Source organism: Heliangelus exortis, chromosome 2 (genome assembly GCF_036169615.1).
Source record: "Heliangelus exortis chromosome 2, bHelExo1.hap1, whole genome shotgun sequence".
NCBI lineage: Eukaryota > Metazoa > Chordata > Aves > Apodiformes > Trochilidae > Heliangelus > Heliangelus exortis.
This window is the reverse complement of record NC_092423.1, coordinates 103,596,370-103,609,243: the sequence shown is the minus strand read 5'-3', so window position 1 is coordinate 103,609,243 and position 12,874 is coordinate 103,596,370. Positions and strand designations below refer to the sequence as shown.

The 12,874-nt window shown below is 42.4% G+C and overlaps 1 protein-coding gene across 16 annotated transcripts in view; it reads right to left on the bottom strand.

Moving 5' to 3' along the window:
- Positions 1–28: 28 nt before the first annotated feature.
- Positions 29–12,874, bottom strand: part of GREB1L (GREB1 like retinoic acid receptor coactivator) — a 140,169-nt gene continuing 127,323 nt past the window's right edge. For 11 of the 16 annotated variants that reach the window (XM_071737279.1, XM_071737282.1, XM_071737286.1 and 8 more), the window contains 8 exons: positions 11,347–11,508; positions 10,765–10,972; positions 9,906–10,071; positions 8,765–8,992; positions 6,924–7,065; positions 5,127–5,327; positions 3,880–4,018; positions 29–2,869 (listed from right to left, as the gene is read on the bottom strand). In XM_071737279.1, coding sequence (XP_071593380.1) covers positions 2,706–2,869; positions 3,880–4,018; positions 5,127–5,327; positions 6,924–7,065; positions 8,765–8,992; positions 9,906–10,071; positions 10,765–10,972; positions 11,347–11,508 — 1,410 coding nt within the window. In that variant the 3' untranslated portion in view covers positions 29–2,705. The remainder of the gene's footprint in view (positions 2,870–3,879; positions 4,019–5,126; positions 5,328–6,923; positions 7,066–8,764; positions 8,993–9,905; positions 10,072–10,764; positions 10,973–11,346; positions 11,509–12,874) is intronic. The other 5 variants (XM_071737283.1, XM_071737288.1, XM_071737276.1 and 2 more) reach the window with 1 other exon arrangement.

Here is a 12,874-nt window from a genome sequence, read left to right as displayed (position 1 = left end):
GGGTTGAGAGAGAGGCAGCCTGCAATGGTAACTTAATATATTCAAATTTAATGAAAGCACATTATAAACAAAGCATAGCCACGACTTCAGACAGTTTCAGTTCATAAACAATAACATGAGGTAGACTGACTAGTGAAGCTAAATTCACCAAGTTTTTAGTTAAGAAAACTTTACACTAGGAAAGCAACATTTTTAAACCCTCTTCCAAAAGTCACAAAGAGCAATTACATAAGTTAAGCAAAAAAAAAAAAAAAAAAAGCATCTGTATATGATTCTTTAAATCTTAGTTTACATTCAAATTTAACCTGTGAATAGACAAGAACATCTACAGGTAAGATACAACGCTGGCCAGCTGAATACATTCATAAGAATGGCCTTGATGAGGAGGCTTAAAACCAAAACAGAACAGCAATAACCTTGATGTCAAAGAAGGGTCTCCCCAGGGGAGGTGGGGAAAGCGTTCAGGGGGATGGGCCTGCACCCTTTGAGCTGGTGTTGTACCTCCTGGCCAGGGTGTTACCAAAAATCCCCACTTTTGAGAGTTAAATAAGCAGGTTTACTGTTTGTTGGTAAAGGTGGGACAATAAACTGACTCCCTGACTTGCTCTCTCAACCTTCAGGACAGTTTCGCACGGCTTCACCAGTGGGGCTAAAGCTTCACAGTAGTCTCAGCACCTGGAATTTTTTTTTTTCAGAACTTAGTGCAAACATCAAGTACACAAACAAAAAGGAAACCGTTTTTGGACACGTCATCCCTGAAACTTCTACACCACGCCAAGACTCGGGGTTGGCCTTAAGCCCTTCTGGCAAAACCAGAGTTACTGGAATACCTTCAGATGCGTAGCAAAAGCTTCCAGAAGCATCTTTTACATCCCTACTTCTTCCAAGTGTTAAAATAGGTAAGGCAGGTTGTGTCTGAAGGAAAATAAAAGATAAATTTACAGAAATGGGTTGTCCATCTGAAACTTGCTAAATTTACAGCATCAGAGTTAAGCTACATTAACACAGACATATGCAAAACCATTTTCCTTTAGCCTCTGTCGAATATATTATGTTTTTTCATCTGTAAACATCTCTCTTCACAAGATAAAAAAGTTGCTTAATTAGCACTATCCATAAAAAAAAAAAAAAAATAAATGCAGCTTTGGCAGGTCCTACTCCAATGAGTTGCAGGTCAAGTATAAAGATGCATGAATTTCATTGCTTTTTTTGGGGGGGGGGGAGTAAATTAAGATTCCTGAATTGTTTTTTAGAACACGCTGCTTTTTGTCTTTTTAATAAAGGGGTCATGATGTGCAGGAAGATTATTAATTATTTCCTTGTATGGAAACCTCAGTGGGGTAGCCCAGGTTAACTGCACAAGTAGAACAGAGTTCTACTGTGATTTAACCCTGAAGACCAAAAGCTCCTGCACCCAGTTTCCTTCTGCAACAACTTCACAAGGATCAGTAAGGTGTTCCTAAGTAGACCAATGTGCAACAACCAATATTTACAGCAGGTAATAAAAAAATTAAGGGCTGACAGTGTTGGGTGACACATTCAAAGCTCTTTGCTACTGGACAGATTATCTCCTGAGTGGTCCCAGCGTGCTGCGACTTCTCCCTGGCCACCCCCCTGGAGCTTTTTCTAAAATCTCTCCCTTTTCTCTCGGGTCCAACTCAGGCAGTGTTGTTGCCCTCCTGCACTTTTTCCTTTCTTTTTTTTTTTAATGCTGCTTCAGACACAGGTATGAAGTGAGAGACCTGACCTCAGCTCTGCAGCCAACAGGCACTGAGTGAGAAGGACACAGAGGGGATGCTGCATGTGGCCACCACAAAGGCATCAGCCCTGCGGTGGGACTCATTCCCACAGGCCAAGGAGGACAGACCACAGGTTTTGAACACTCTGAGTGAGGAACTGCAGGTATTTTGAAGATATCCTGGCCTCTAGCTGAAGAGAAAGCGTCAAGGAGAAACCTTTTGCTTTGTCCCTGGAGTCAGGAGGTGTCTAACGGGGTGAAATAACGCTGCCGGGGAGAACCTGGGTGCACGGTCCCTGCCACACATTTGCTGATTTTGTTCAGGTTTAAGCAGTAAACTTTGAACACCTGTGGAAATTTTGCCAAAGACAGTTTCAATACATACACAATTACGAATTTTTAAACTAACACTGCACAGAGAACGAGACTATTCCTTTTAACACAAGTATCTACATTACATTGTAGTTTCAAACCCCTGAGTATTCCTGTACCACGGTACAGAGCTGAAGAGACACGGTGGGCTCTCCCCCGCACATCTTCAATAAATTCCACACACTGGGCTGCATTTCGTGTAACACATTCAAGCCAACAGCTGCTGGGAGCAGCTCCTTCCCCCCTAGCTCAGCTGAATATAAAAAGAATTCATCCTCAACCTCTTCCTAGATCCTACAGCTTGGTTGTCAGTGTGATTTAGTGGCGGCAGTTGAGACGGGCGTGAAAATATCTGAAATCCAGGATGCTTTAAACCATAACTGATGTGGTAATTTTTATCCCTAGCAATAAAGCCTGCTTGAGAGTTGTGGGGAATCCTCTAGAGCAGTCTAGATAAATATTGGTTGCACTTTGCTCCACAGTGATTGTACTTTTTTTTTTTTTTTTTTAAAAAAAAAACAAACAAAACACCAAAACAAAACACCAAGTTTGTTTTTTTTCCTTTTTCCCTTTGTTAGCGGGGTCCTAACAAAGCTTATATATGGCGTCCAGTCAGGAAATAGAGTGGTTTGTCATCACTGCTGTTAGCAGTTTGAAACTCATCCCGAAGCCGGAACTGCCACTCATCCTCCAGCTCCAACCGGACTATGGTCTGCCGTAACGAGCTTCTGTCTTGACATATGACACACAGGGTGGCACCTTCAATTGAAAAGCACATTAAATTCTCAGGGTGCAACAACAACTTCTGTCGCTTTCATGCATTTTTTCCGAAGATATTTTAAAGAAATGTCAGCTGCTAAGTAGGGAAAAGAAAGTACTCGAAGGGTCTGTCAGCAAGCAGCCAGCCTGGGCTCACATCAGGCCTGTGCCAGAGGCTCACCTCTCCTTCTGCAGGAATGTGTGGACAGGGAGAATCAAGGCCAGGCTGGAGGGGCCTTTGAGCAACATGGTTCAGTGGGAGATGTCCCTGCCCATGGCAGGGGGGTTGGAACCAGATGATCTCTAAGGTCTTTTTCAACCCAAACCCCTCTGATTCTACGGGATCTGCTCTGTATGGCAGGACGTGGCTGCCTGACTGGTGTCAGTATCATCAACTGTAGCAGAGAGAGCATTGACTTTAATCCAAGAAGAATCTCTACTGGTAATTATGCCAGAAGAATAAAGCCTGTTTGTTTGTTGAGACATTTGGGTTTGTACAAGGTCAATGATAAAACTCCACGAAGTCAAACCACAGACAGGCCCACAGCTGGCTTGTGAGAAAATCCACTATAACTTTCACTTGCATACAAGAGCTCCCCTTGGGGCAAAGCATTGTAAGAGGCAGAACTCATTTCTCAGGCTTAACAAACTTGCAAGTTCCTTCCGCCTGGTGTTACCAGACTGTGCAGTCATTTAACACGCGGGGGAGATGGACACTTTCAGTACTTCCTCCATTCTGTGCTTCAGCTTACACATTTGGCACAAAGGAAGTTCAGATCCCTCCTCAGCCTGACCTTACCTAAAGTTCAATTACTTCAATTACCAAACAGAAGTTTCATATAGTCCCAAAATAAACAGTCCCTCTATTACTTTTGAAAACAGTGGCAGCACGAACTGTGAAATATGAAGCTGTGTAATTACGCTGGTTATTCCTCTACCATTCCCTTTTCCTCTCTACTATTACCTGGTAGGAAAGCACCCGGGATTGCTCAGCAGAGTAATGAAATTACCTTTCAGAAACCTGAACCTCTTGAGGAGGTCTGCACCAACGAAGGAGTCACAGAGATAGAGCAGGAGGCCACTGAAGAACACCCCTTCGCAGTTGACGTTGACTGAGTGAGGGCGGGAACTAACGTAGCATATGGCCACCTGGGACAGAAGGGGAAAAGACAGGAAAAGACATTTCCTTTTAGAAATAGTCTGACTTTAAGTGGAATGGAACAGGACTTAGTGATAACGGGCAAGTCAGGTGGTGCTGGTAAAAATATGATCCAACAAGAATGCAGCACTGAGCAAACCTCCCCCAGGAAATAACGAACGGGACGAACTTCTAGGTTCAGATTCGGTCACCAGGTCTGTGATACGTTATTTCAGGGGTCTCCATAATTCAGCTTCATTTTCTGCTTCTCTTCCATTACCTGTTTATGATGACTAATAATCTTATGTTAAGATTATTTAGGTTGTTCTAGTAAGGATACAAGTGACAAACACAGTAATCAATTCCATGAGTACTGAAACTGCTGAAGCTTGAGCTCCTCTGCCCTGGTGCATGTCCTCTCTTGCTGGCTGCAAGCATCAACAAAGTAGTTCCCAGCCCTGGGGCTTTCTTGTGTTTCAGTGCCTTGATGGCTGCTCTGTATCAAAGGTTTTCTTCTCCTTCTTGCCACTGACCTCCATAAAACTTGTCAAAATAAAACCTTGTTAGACTTTCACTCTGCTTCAGACCCAGTTCAAACTGGTGAGTGGGTTCAAAAATTCTGATTGCCTGACCTACAGACATCCAGGACATACTTGCAAAAGCCTAGAAACCCAGGTTCATAAGAAGAAAAGCATCTAATAGGAGAGCTGCATTACAAAGGATGAGCTTTGTCCACCACACTCGTGGCCAAAAAAGGAGAAATTAAACACAGATAATAAAAAGCTGTATGATAGGAAAGTGATCTAAAAAATGTTGTGGATAGTTTTTGTACCAGCTGTGCAGCACATCAAGTTGTGTCAAGAACTGCATCACTTTGGCAAGGTTTTTGTTTCATATGAAATATTATTTAAGAGAGCTATGCCCAATTCCTTTGCAAACCACATCAATACCTCACAGACACCTCTATACACACCAGCCAGCAGAGTCTCACTGTTTGAGACCAAAACTTCAGCTGCTACCACTGAAGCTGAGTGCTCAGAAAAGAAGGAGTTTTCAGCACAAGGAAGATGTTGAAGTTTGCATGCACTCATCCCCCTTATCCCTGCGAATATTTTGTACCTCAAGCCCAATGTTCAGGTAGCAGTCAATGGCCAGCACAGGGTTCTTGAAGTTGTGAATGGCCTTTGGGAAGAGTTTGTACGTCGCATGCTGCAGGAATTTCTCCAGGAGGAACTGAGATGGGGCTGCCAGCAAGGTATGCTCACTGTCAGGGGCACAGACATACTGAAGAGGCATTATTGGTGCCAGACTCTCTGAAACCTGCAACGAAACCAAAGGGAGCCCCTGCTCAGTGCATCTTCTCAGCAGGAGTTCCTCGAGCTGGGGGGGGCATCAACATGGTAGGGAGGAGAGAAAAGGCTGGGGGAAAGAGTCAAAATCTCCACTCGGTTTTGTCACAGCATCACAGCACAGGGACAAATGAACTACTTGTTCTCTGATGGCTAAGCACTTCTGTTCATATCTGCTTGCCTAAAGAAGAAACACAAAACAGGGACTTCAAATTGTCAAAATTCCTTCAATCCTGCCTTGCTCCTGGACAGTATAGGAAATAACACCTTCCTTGTGAGAAGTCATCCACAGAAAATGTTTTCCATGGAGTTTTCTCATAGGCTAGTCCACCACTTCAGATTCCACTGCAACCACAAGAAAAGCAAAATTCAGAAAACTACCTTCCAAAATACTCAAATTCAGGGTTCAGTCAGTTAAATCTGAAACAAATACTGAAATAAATCTGAAATGAGGTGATTTTTTTAGAGGGGGGATGGAGTGGGATGTGTTTAAAACCACCACACAGATGGTAAGATTCCTAGGAAAAAACCCAACTCTTTGAAACAGATCATATACAGCCACCACAGCTGTAACACACTCTGTATAAAACAATTGGTACCCCCACACTATTTTTTTAAACAATTGGATTTTCTGGGTTGATTTCAGAAGGTTCCAGTTTTCAGTACCTTTCCTCAGGACTCTTTCTGTCAGCAAGCAGAAAGACTGAAAGTCATCACAAACCAGCAAACACTGGAAACTAATGGCTGTGCTGACTGTGCCCTGTTCTGGGATCCACAGCATAAGGAGGACACCGAGCTCCTGGAGCGTGTCCAGAGGAGAGCCACTAAAATGATCAGAGGGCTGGAGCACCTCCCCTGTGAAGACAGGATGAGAAAACTGGGGTTGCTCAGCCTGGAGAAAAGGAGGCTCTGAGGTGACTTTCCAATATCTGAAGGGGGCCTTCAAGAAAGCTGGAGTAGGAATTTTTCCACAGGTGTGTAAGTCAGCCAGAGAACAAGGGGGAATAGTTTCAAACTTGAAGAGGGGAGATTTAGGTTCAACATTCGGAAAAAATTCTTTAATTTGAAGGTGATGAGATGCTGGGACAGGCTGCCCTCCTCCCTTTAAGTGCTGAAAGCCAGACTGGATGGGGCCTTGAGCAATCTGGTTTAGTGAGACGTGTCCCTGTCCATACATGGGGGTTGGGACTGGATGATCTTTAGGGTCCCTTCCAATCCAAACCATTCTATGATTCCATGAAAACCCAGTCTGGTACAACTTGCCTGCTTCTGATCAGAGTGTATGTCTGCAAATTCTTCCTTTATCAGACATAACCACTGAATAGCTAGACCAAACTCACTCTAATCCATTTTCCAATAGGTTAGGAGGATTACTGTTATTAATAATTTACAATTAGCAAAATATTTATGGTTTTCTGTTGCTGATGTGGCAGCCCTACCACTGAGAAGGCCACAAATGTAAAAGAACAGCTAAAAAAATCTAAAGGACTAGAGAACTCATTATTTCTAGTGGAAACAGGTCCAGATTTTACCCTTTACATACGGCAGAGCATACAGCCACACTCACCATAATCTTTGGCTTAACAACAAAGTCCTTTTGCCCTCCAACCTGAATATGCTTCTTCATGACACTGAAGTTGTTGAAGCGGCAGATGAGCAAACCACTGCTGTTTGTCCGCAGATTAAAATCCACATCTTCACAGAAATACCTGGACGTGAAGCACAAGGTCACCAAACCAGCCGTGTGACTGCTGGGTGTGAGCAAGCATTCACACACCCACTGCTGAAATGAGCTACAGCAGGATCAGCAGTGTTGTTCTGGAGACCATCTGACACAGGGCCCATACAAATTCCCTACACAGTTCTAAAGGCACCATCCCTTTAAGGTGTTCCTGCTGTAGGAAAGCAGCTTCTAGGCATCTTAAGACCAAACATGTCTTAATTTTTCAGTAGGTTTGCATGTTTCATCCCCATAACAAGTCTGGTTAGCTCTCATCCTCGACGTGTACTGGCATCAATTGTCTCTTCACCACCCTTTCCTTCTTTTTCTTCTTTTTAATTCTTTTTACATATTTATTTCAGAACTGAGCAAAGCCCTGCAGTGACCAGTCTCCATTTCAGAACAAGCCAGTTCTATATGACATATTTGTTTTAAGAACTGGAATCAGGGGATAAACGTGACTTTGACAAATGTGTGGCTAGGGGAGAAAAAGCATCTGACAAGTTTATCCTAGAGTACTTAGGATGCAGTTGCTCACTTCTATGGACTGATTCCCATCTCAAGATTCAACAAGCCAGAGAATTTGAAATCAAGAGCTCTGGAAGCCACAGCAGACCCCAGCTTGCACTGACAGGCTACAATTCCTCACTCAAATACATGGGATCCTTGAGAACAGCAGCAGGAGACAAGGGTGAGATGTGCCAGGGCCTGTCTGTAGCTAGCAGAGACAGGGTTTATTCTAAAATCTCTTGGCCAGGGAAGAGAGGGAGTTGGTTATTGCTTCAGTCTGTGATGAAAACTAGAGGTAAGGCTCCAGGATAACAGTGCTTTATTGCAAATGCTTTAAGATATAGGTAAGTGAGGAGGGGAAAAAAAAACAAAACCAAAGAAAACAGTGTTAATTCATCTATTTTTACTGCAAACCCAAGTGGCAAGAGAAAGGACTGAAGGAAAAATAAGGAATCCCTTCTCCTGGCATGACATAGCAGTGGCTCAGCTACTAGAGGTAAGTAATAACATATAATAATGAAATAAAGAAAACTAGAGGTAAGTAATAACAGTGCTTTACTGCAAATGCTTTAAGATATAGGCAAGTGAGGAGGGGGAAAAAAAAAAACAAAACCAAAGAAAACAGTGTTAATTCATCTATTTTTACTGCAAACCCAAGTGGCAAGAGAAAGGACTGAAGGAAAAATAAGGAATCCCTTCTCTTGGCATGACATAGCAGTGGCTCAGCCATTACCTATACTCTTGTCCCTGGTTGTGCAACTGGCTTGCCCAGTGTCTTACAGGAGTCACTTTGGAAGCCACACACTCTTCCTGTGACTTGGCTTCTTTCTCCTCTTTGGTCTCCCAGTTCCTATTTTCTTCTGAAGTTTTTTCCCCCCCCACGCACACAAACACCCTTCCACCTTTTCAGCCCTCTGTAGCCCTCCTTTGCCATTGTCTCCCCCAGGTCTGTTTTTTTTTGGCTTATGGTAAGTTTATTTTGATGCCTTACTCATCCAGATGAACCGTGTATCACTTGGTGCTTTACTTGTGCGATTGTGTGCTCCTTTGGCAGGATCTTTCTATTTATCTCAACAGCATTTAGAAATACAGTGATAAGATTCTTACCAAGACAGTACAATATTTTAATACACACACACACACATATATATATAGATATATATATATATACAGCCTACCTGTTTAGATCATATTGCACATTCTGGGTCAGGTCTATGTTGAGCAGTATAAAATCTCTCACGTGGCACCTGGAGAATGGAGCCTTTGCTTTCCTGGCATTCAGCTTGCTGTTCCACTTCTGAACACCCAGTATAGCATAATGAACAATTTTGGGGGTGGCTTCCATGTGCTGGAGGACACTTTTCAGAGACACATTCTTGCTGGAACCCCCAGGCTCCAGGGACTGGCTGTAAAATGGGATCACACACAGCATACAAACATGGGTTTTATCTGCTTATCTATACATGTATGTGTATACACAGGACCAAGAAATTCCATTAAGAACTGAGTGTTTATTCTAGATGCTGTAAAAATACATACAATAAGCCAGACTTTTTAAACAACACCCAACTAATCTTCCCACCAGTTTAGTATTATGATGGGGTTATGAAGGGCCTTTCAGCAGAATAAGGTCTTGTACAGCTATTTAAAAAGGAAAAAAGTAATTGCCTTATGCACCATTTCTGGAAGGCTATTTTCTCCATATTGGACAGCATAAGTGCTGAGAAGAGCAAGAGCTTATTGCCTTCTAAAAAGCTTATGCTCCCAAAATAAACTGTTTCCATTGAGAAACATAAATTGAATCAACACAAATCAGGGGAGAAATCCTTCAAATAGCCACTAAAAGCAAGAGGGGCTTTAGGCAAAGAACAAGCACAAGTAGGGGTTTGTTGACGGTACTGACTGTGGGACACAGATGCCAAGAAAGATCCAAATGGAAGTGTTAAACAGCAAGAGATTGTATGTTGGTGGTCAACAAAACAAATCTATATCCTTCCTACTGCTCCAAATAAAAGAGCTGACTTGTTTGCATTTTAGACAATACATCTAATGCCCAATTTAACAGTTCCTGGGCTACTTGAATAATGATTGAGTGAATAATGATCTCTCCCTGAGACTCTGTGGACAGGCATCCTGGTGTTATTACATCAAAGTCACTGCTGAAAGCTGCCTTTGCTTAGGAAGATTTTTAGTACCCTAAAACACAGCTCCAGCTGTCCAAGTGAGCCAAAGTGAGCTCACCCAAGTGAGCCTAAGTTGCAGGTCTGCTGCTGCCTGTGCTGGATCAGTGCAGGGAGCTGGCACTGGGTGGTTACTTACCTCGACTGCTCATGGATGCTGTGCATGTTCCACAAGACACAGGAGTCATCCATGACCACGATGAAGGGCCACACGCACTGGCGCTTGACTCCCAGTTCCTCCAAGCGGTTTCGTTCCAGTTCTAGGTTGTGGTAGGAGAGTTCCTTAATAAGAAACCTGGCAGCACCTGATAAAATACCATAAAGAAAACACACAGAGATCTTTATTAGACTTCATCAATCTCTCTTCCCAGGGAAAGGCTACACGAACATCTGCAGTCATTAATCTTTGTAAGCTTAGTGCTCATAACATCTTACTTTAAAAAGAAATCAGTACATCCCTTTTTCTATGTGAGTAAATCCAGAAGGCAGATAGATACCAAGAGGACTGGAGCTTTTAGGAGACTGTAAAACATGATTTTGTAGACATTAATAAAGTAACTCAAGCCAAGATGCTAAAACTGAAACTACGTGAAACATCTTGCAGGAAAAAACATCAGCATCCATGAACCTGAAGTCCGAAGTTCAAGCCCCCAGTGTTCAGCTGCAGTGAGTATTTAGCTTCAGCTAATGAAAAAAGTTGCAATTTGAAAAAATGTGTAAGATGTCTAGAATGAATATTCACACAGCAGGGTCTGAGTAACATGAGTGAATACAGCCTATAAGCACCAGATTTTAAACTGAGAAGGCAGCGATCAATACAAACATATATTCCATGTTCCTAGCAGCTGCTCTTATACAACATTGTATTTTGCACAGATATTGCTGCTATTTTCAAAGCATGAACTTGAGGAGCTGCTGAACATTCCCTTCAACATGATGCACATTGTCCAACATGCATTTTGATGTCTTCCCAGGAATGCATTGATGTTGTATCTTACCAACGCCAGCATTGTTGAACATGCCTGGCAGGACAAGCATGATGTGGTTGGGCCAGTATTTACGGTAGAGTGGCATTTCATACTCCTTTACTACCAGGAGGTGAAGGTGGCTGATGCCTTCCATGGCATGGTAGAGGTTCAAGAGGCCATGTTCATGACGTCCACTTGATGGAGTGAAGATAGGGCTCTTGACTGCATTCAAATTCTGCTGGAACAGAAGACATTTTGGTAACATTAGGCAAAACGCAGGTGTTCCTGATATGGATATTTATCTTTTTATTTATTAATTCATTAATTCTATGGGATCATTGGGATTTATGGGATTTACAATCTATGGGATTTACAGATCATTGCAACACTAATGAACTGGAAACAAGGAATGCAATAAAGGATGATGGTCCTCAAAAGCTCCAGTTCTAAGAATAGTCAGATAAGAATTATGCAAAGGACTTAAAAAAAAAAAACAAAAAACCAGAGAAAAGCGAAATAAAAAATAGCCATTTGCATTAATTTGCAAATATTTGTCAAGCTGACTGCATTCAGCATATGTAGCCAGCAGATGGGTATGAGCAGACCACGCACCTTGTCAGAAACGAGTGGGAGACGCATGCTTTCTAGATGCTTTCCCTGCTTGCTGAAGACAAAATGGTTCTCTTTGGACTTGGGGATTATAAAGTGTAGCTGAACCTCTTCTCCTAGCATTGAGGATGAAAATGTGAATGCATGCAGAGTGGAGTCAGATAGCTGTAAAAAAAGCAGAAGACAGATTGGCAAGCGGGTAACACCAAGAGTATGCAGCAACCTGCTCTTACGGTCACAACAGTGGAAGCCAAAGAAGAACATCCAAAGTATTCTCTTTCATTAACCAAAGTTAACTTTATTGTATTTTCCTCTACCATAACCAACATTACTTAAGCATGTCAGTGGTCTTGCTATTAAAACAATCAGTTTTCTGTAGCAGTAATGATTTTGGGCCAAATTGGATACTTCCGATGTCCATTTCAGCTCGAAATTATTTGTTCAGATTTACAAGGAGAAGTAAAACATATGTCTGTCTGTCTGTCTGACATACATATACATATACAGACACACAAACTAGGAAACAAACTGTCCAAATAAATTGCCCCAAGAGATTCCAAGAGCAGTGCAGCAGGGGTGTGCCATGGCAGAACATACTGCCAGTCAGACACAGCAGCAGCTGCATTCCTATGGCATTTTTCCTGTGGCAATCCTCTTCCAAGCTGGCAGGTAACCAAGGCAGAGCACACCACCACCAAGTCTGTGAAGAATATGGGTGAGCTTAAACTTGCACAGCACTTCACCCTACGTATCTGATAAGATTTCATGCTGAAAGGTCAAGTCATTTACTCTTAGAAGTCACTTTTCTAGAATGCTTACTGAAGAGCTGAAATAATTAGCCAAAGTAAAGATGACAAATGGAAGGGGCTTTATCAAAGTCCTGTTAAGGCACTGAAGAATCTCTCTCCCTTCATAATGCTGTCTAATGTCTCCTCTTTGGATGTGTAATTTCTCTGAGTTCAATTATCATAATTCTATATACACAGCTCACACCTGCACATACAAGTAGATACTTATGTTTGACCTCATGAACAAAGATGAGTGGAGGGAAAAACAGATGTCTTATGGAAGGATTTGCTTGTGTCAATGTACTCAATGAAGCATGAGGTTTAAATCAGGGCTGCTGATTTTGCTCCAAGATAACTGACACTGTACATTGCAAGGTCAGGGTGTTGACACTGTGTTAAGCTAGTAGCAAGGTGTTGGAAAAGATTAGAAAGCTAGAGAGGAACAATTTGGTATAAGAAACCTCTAAGTAAAATACTGGTGGTAGTTAAGAAATAACATCTGATCTATGGACCAGAAGTAACCTTCCCAGGCAGTCTCCTGCAAGTGTTTGTTTGAGAGATCAAAGGTTTTTTTAACAAAACAGTTAAAACTGATCATTTTAGCCCGGTGACTCAGGAGCTACTGCAGAAGAGCATGCACAGTTATATACAAAGAGAAGAAGAAATAGGCCTTCCAGTCTCCCATCACATCTGTGGATGGCTGGCACTTAGGCAAGACAAGCAGCTCCAGATTTTACATCTCC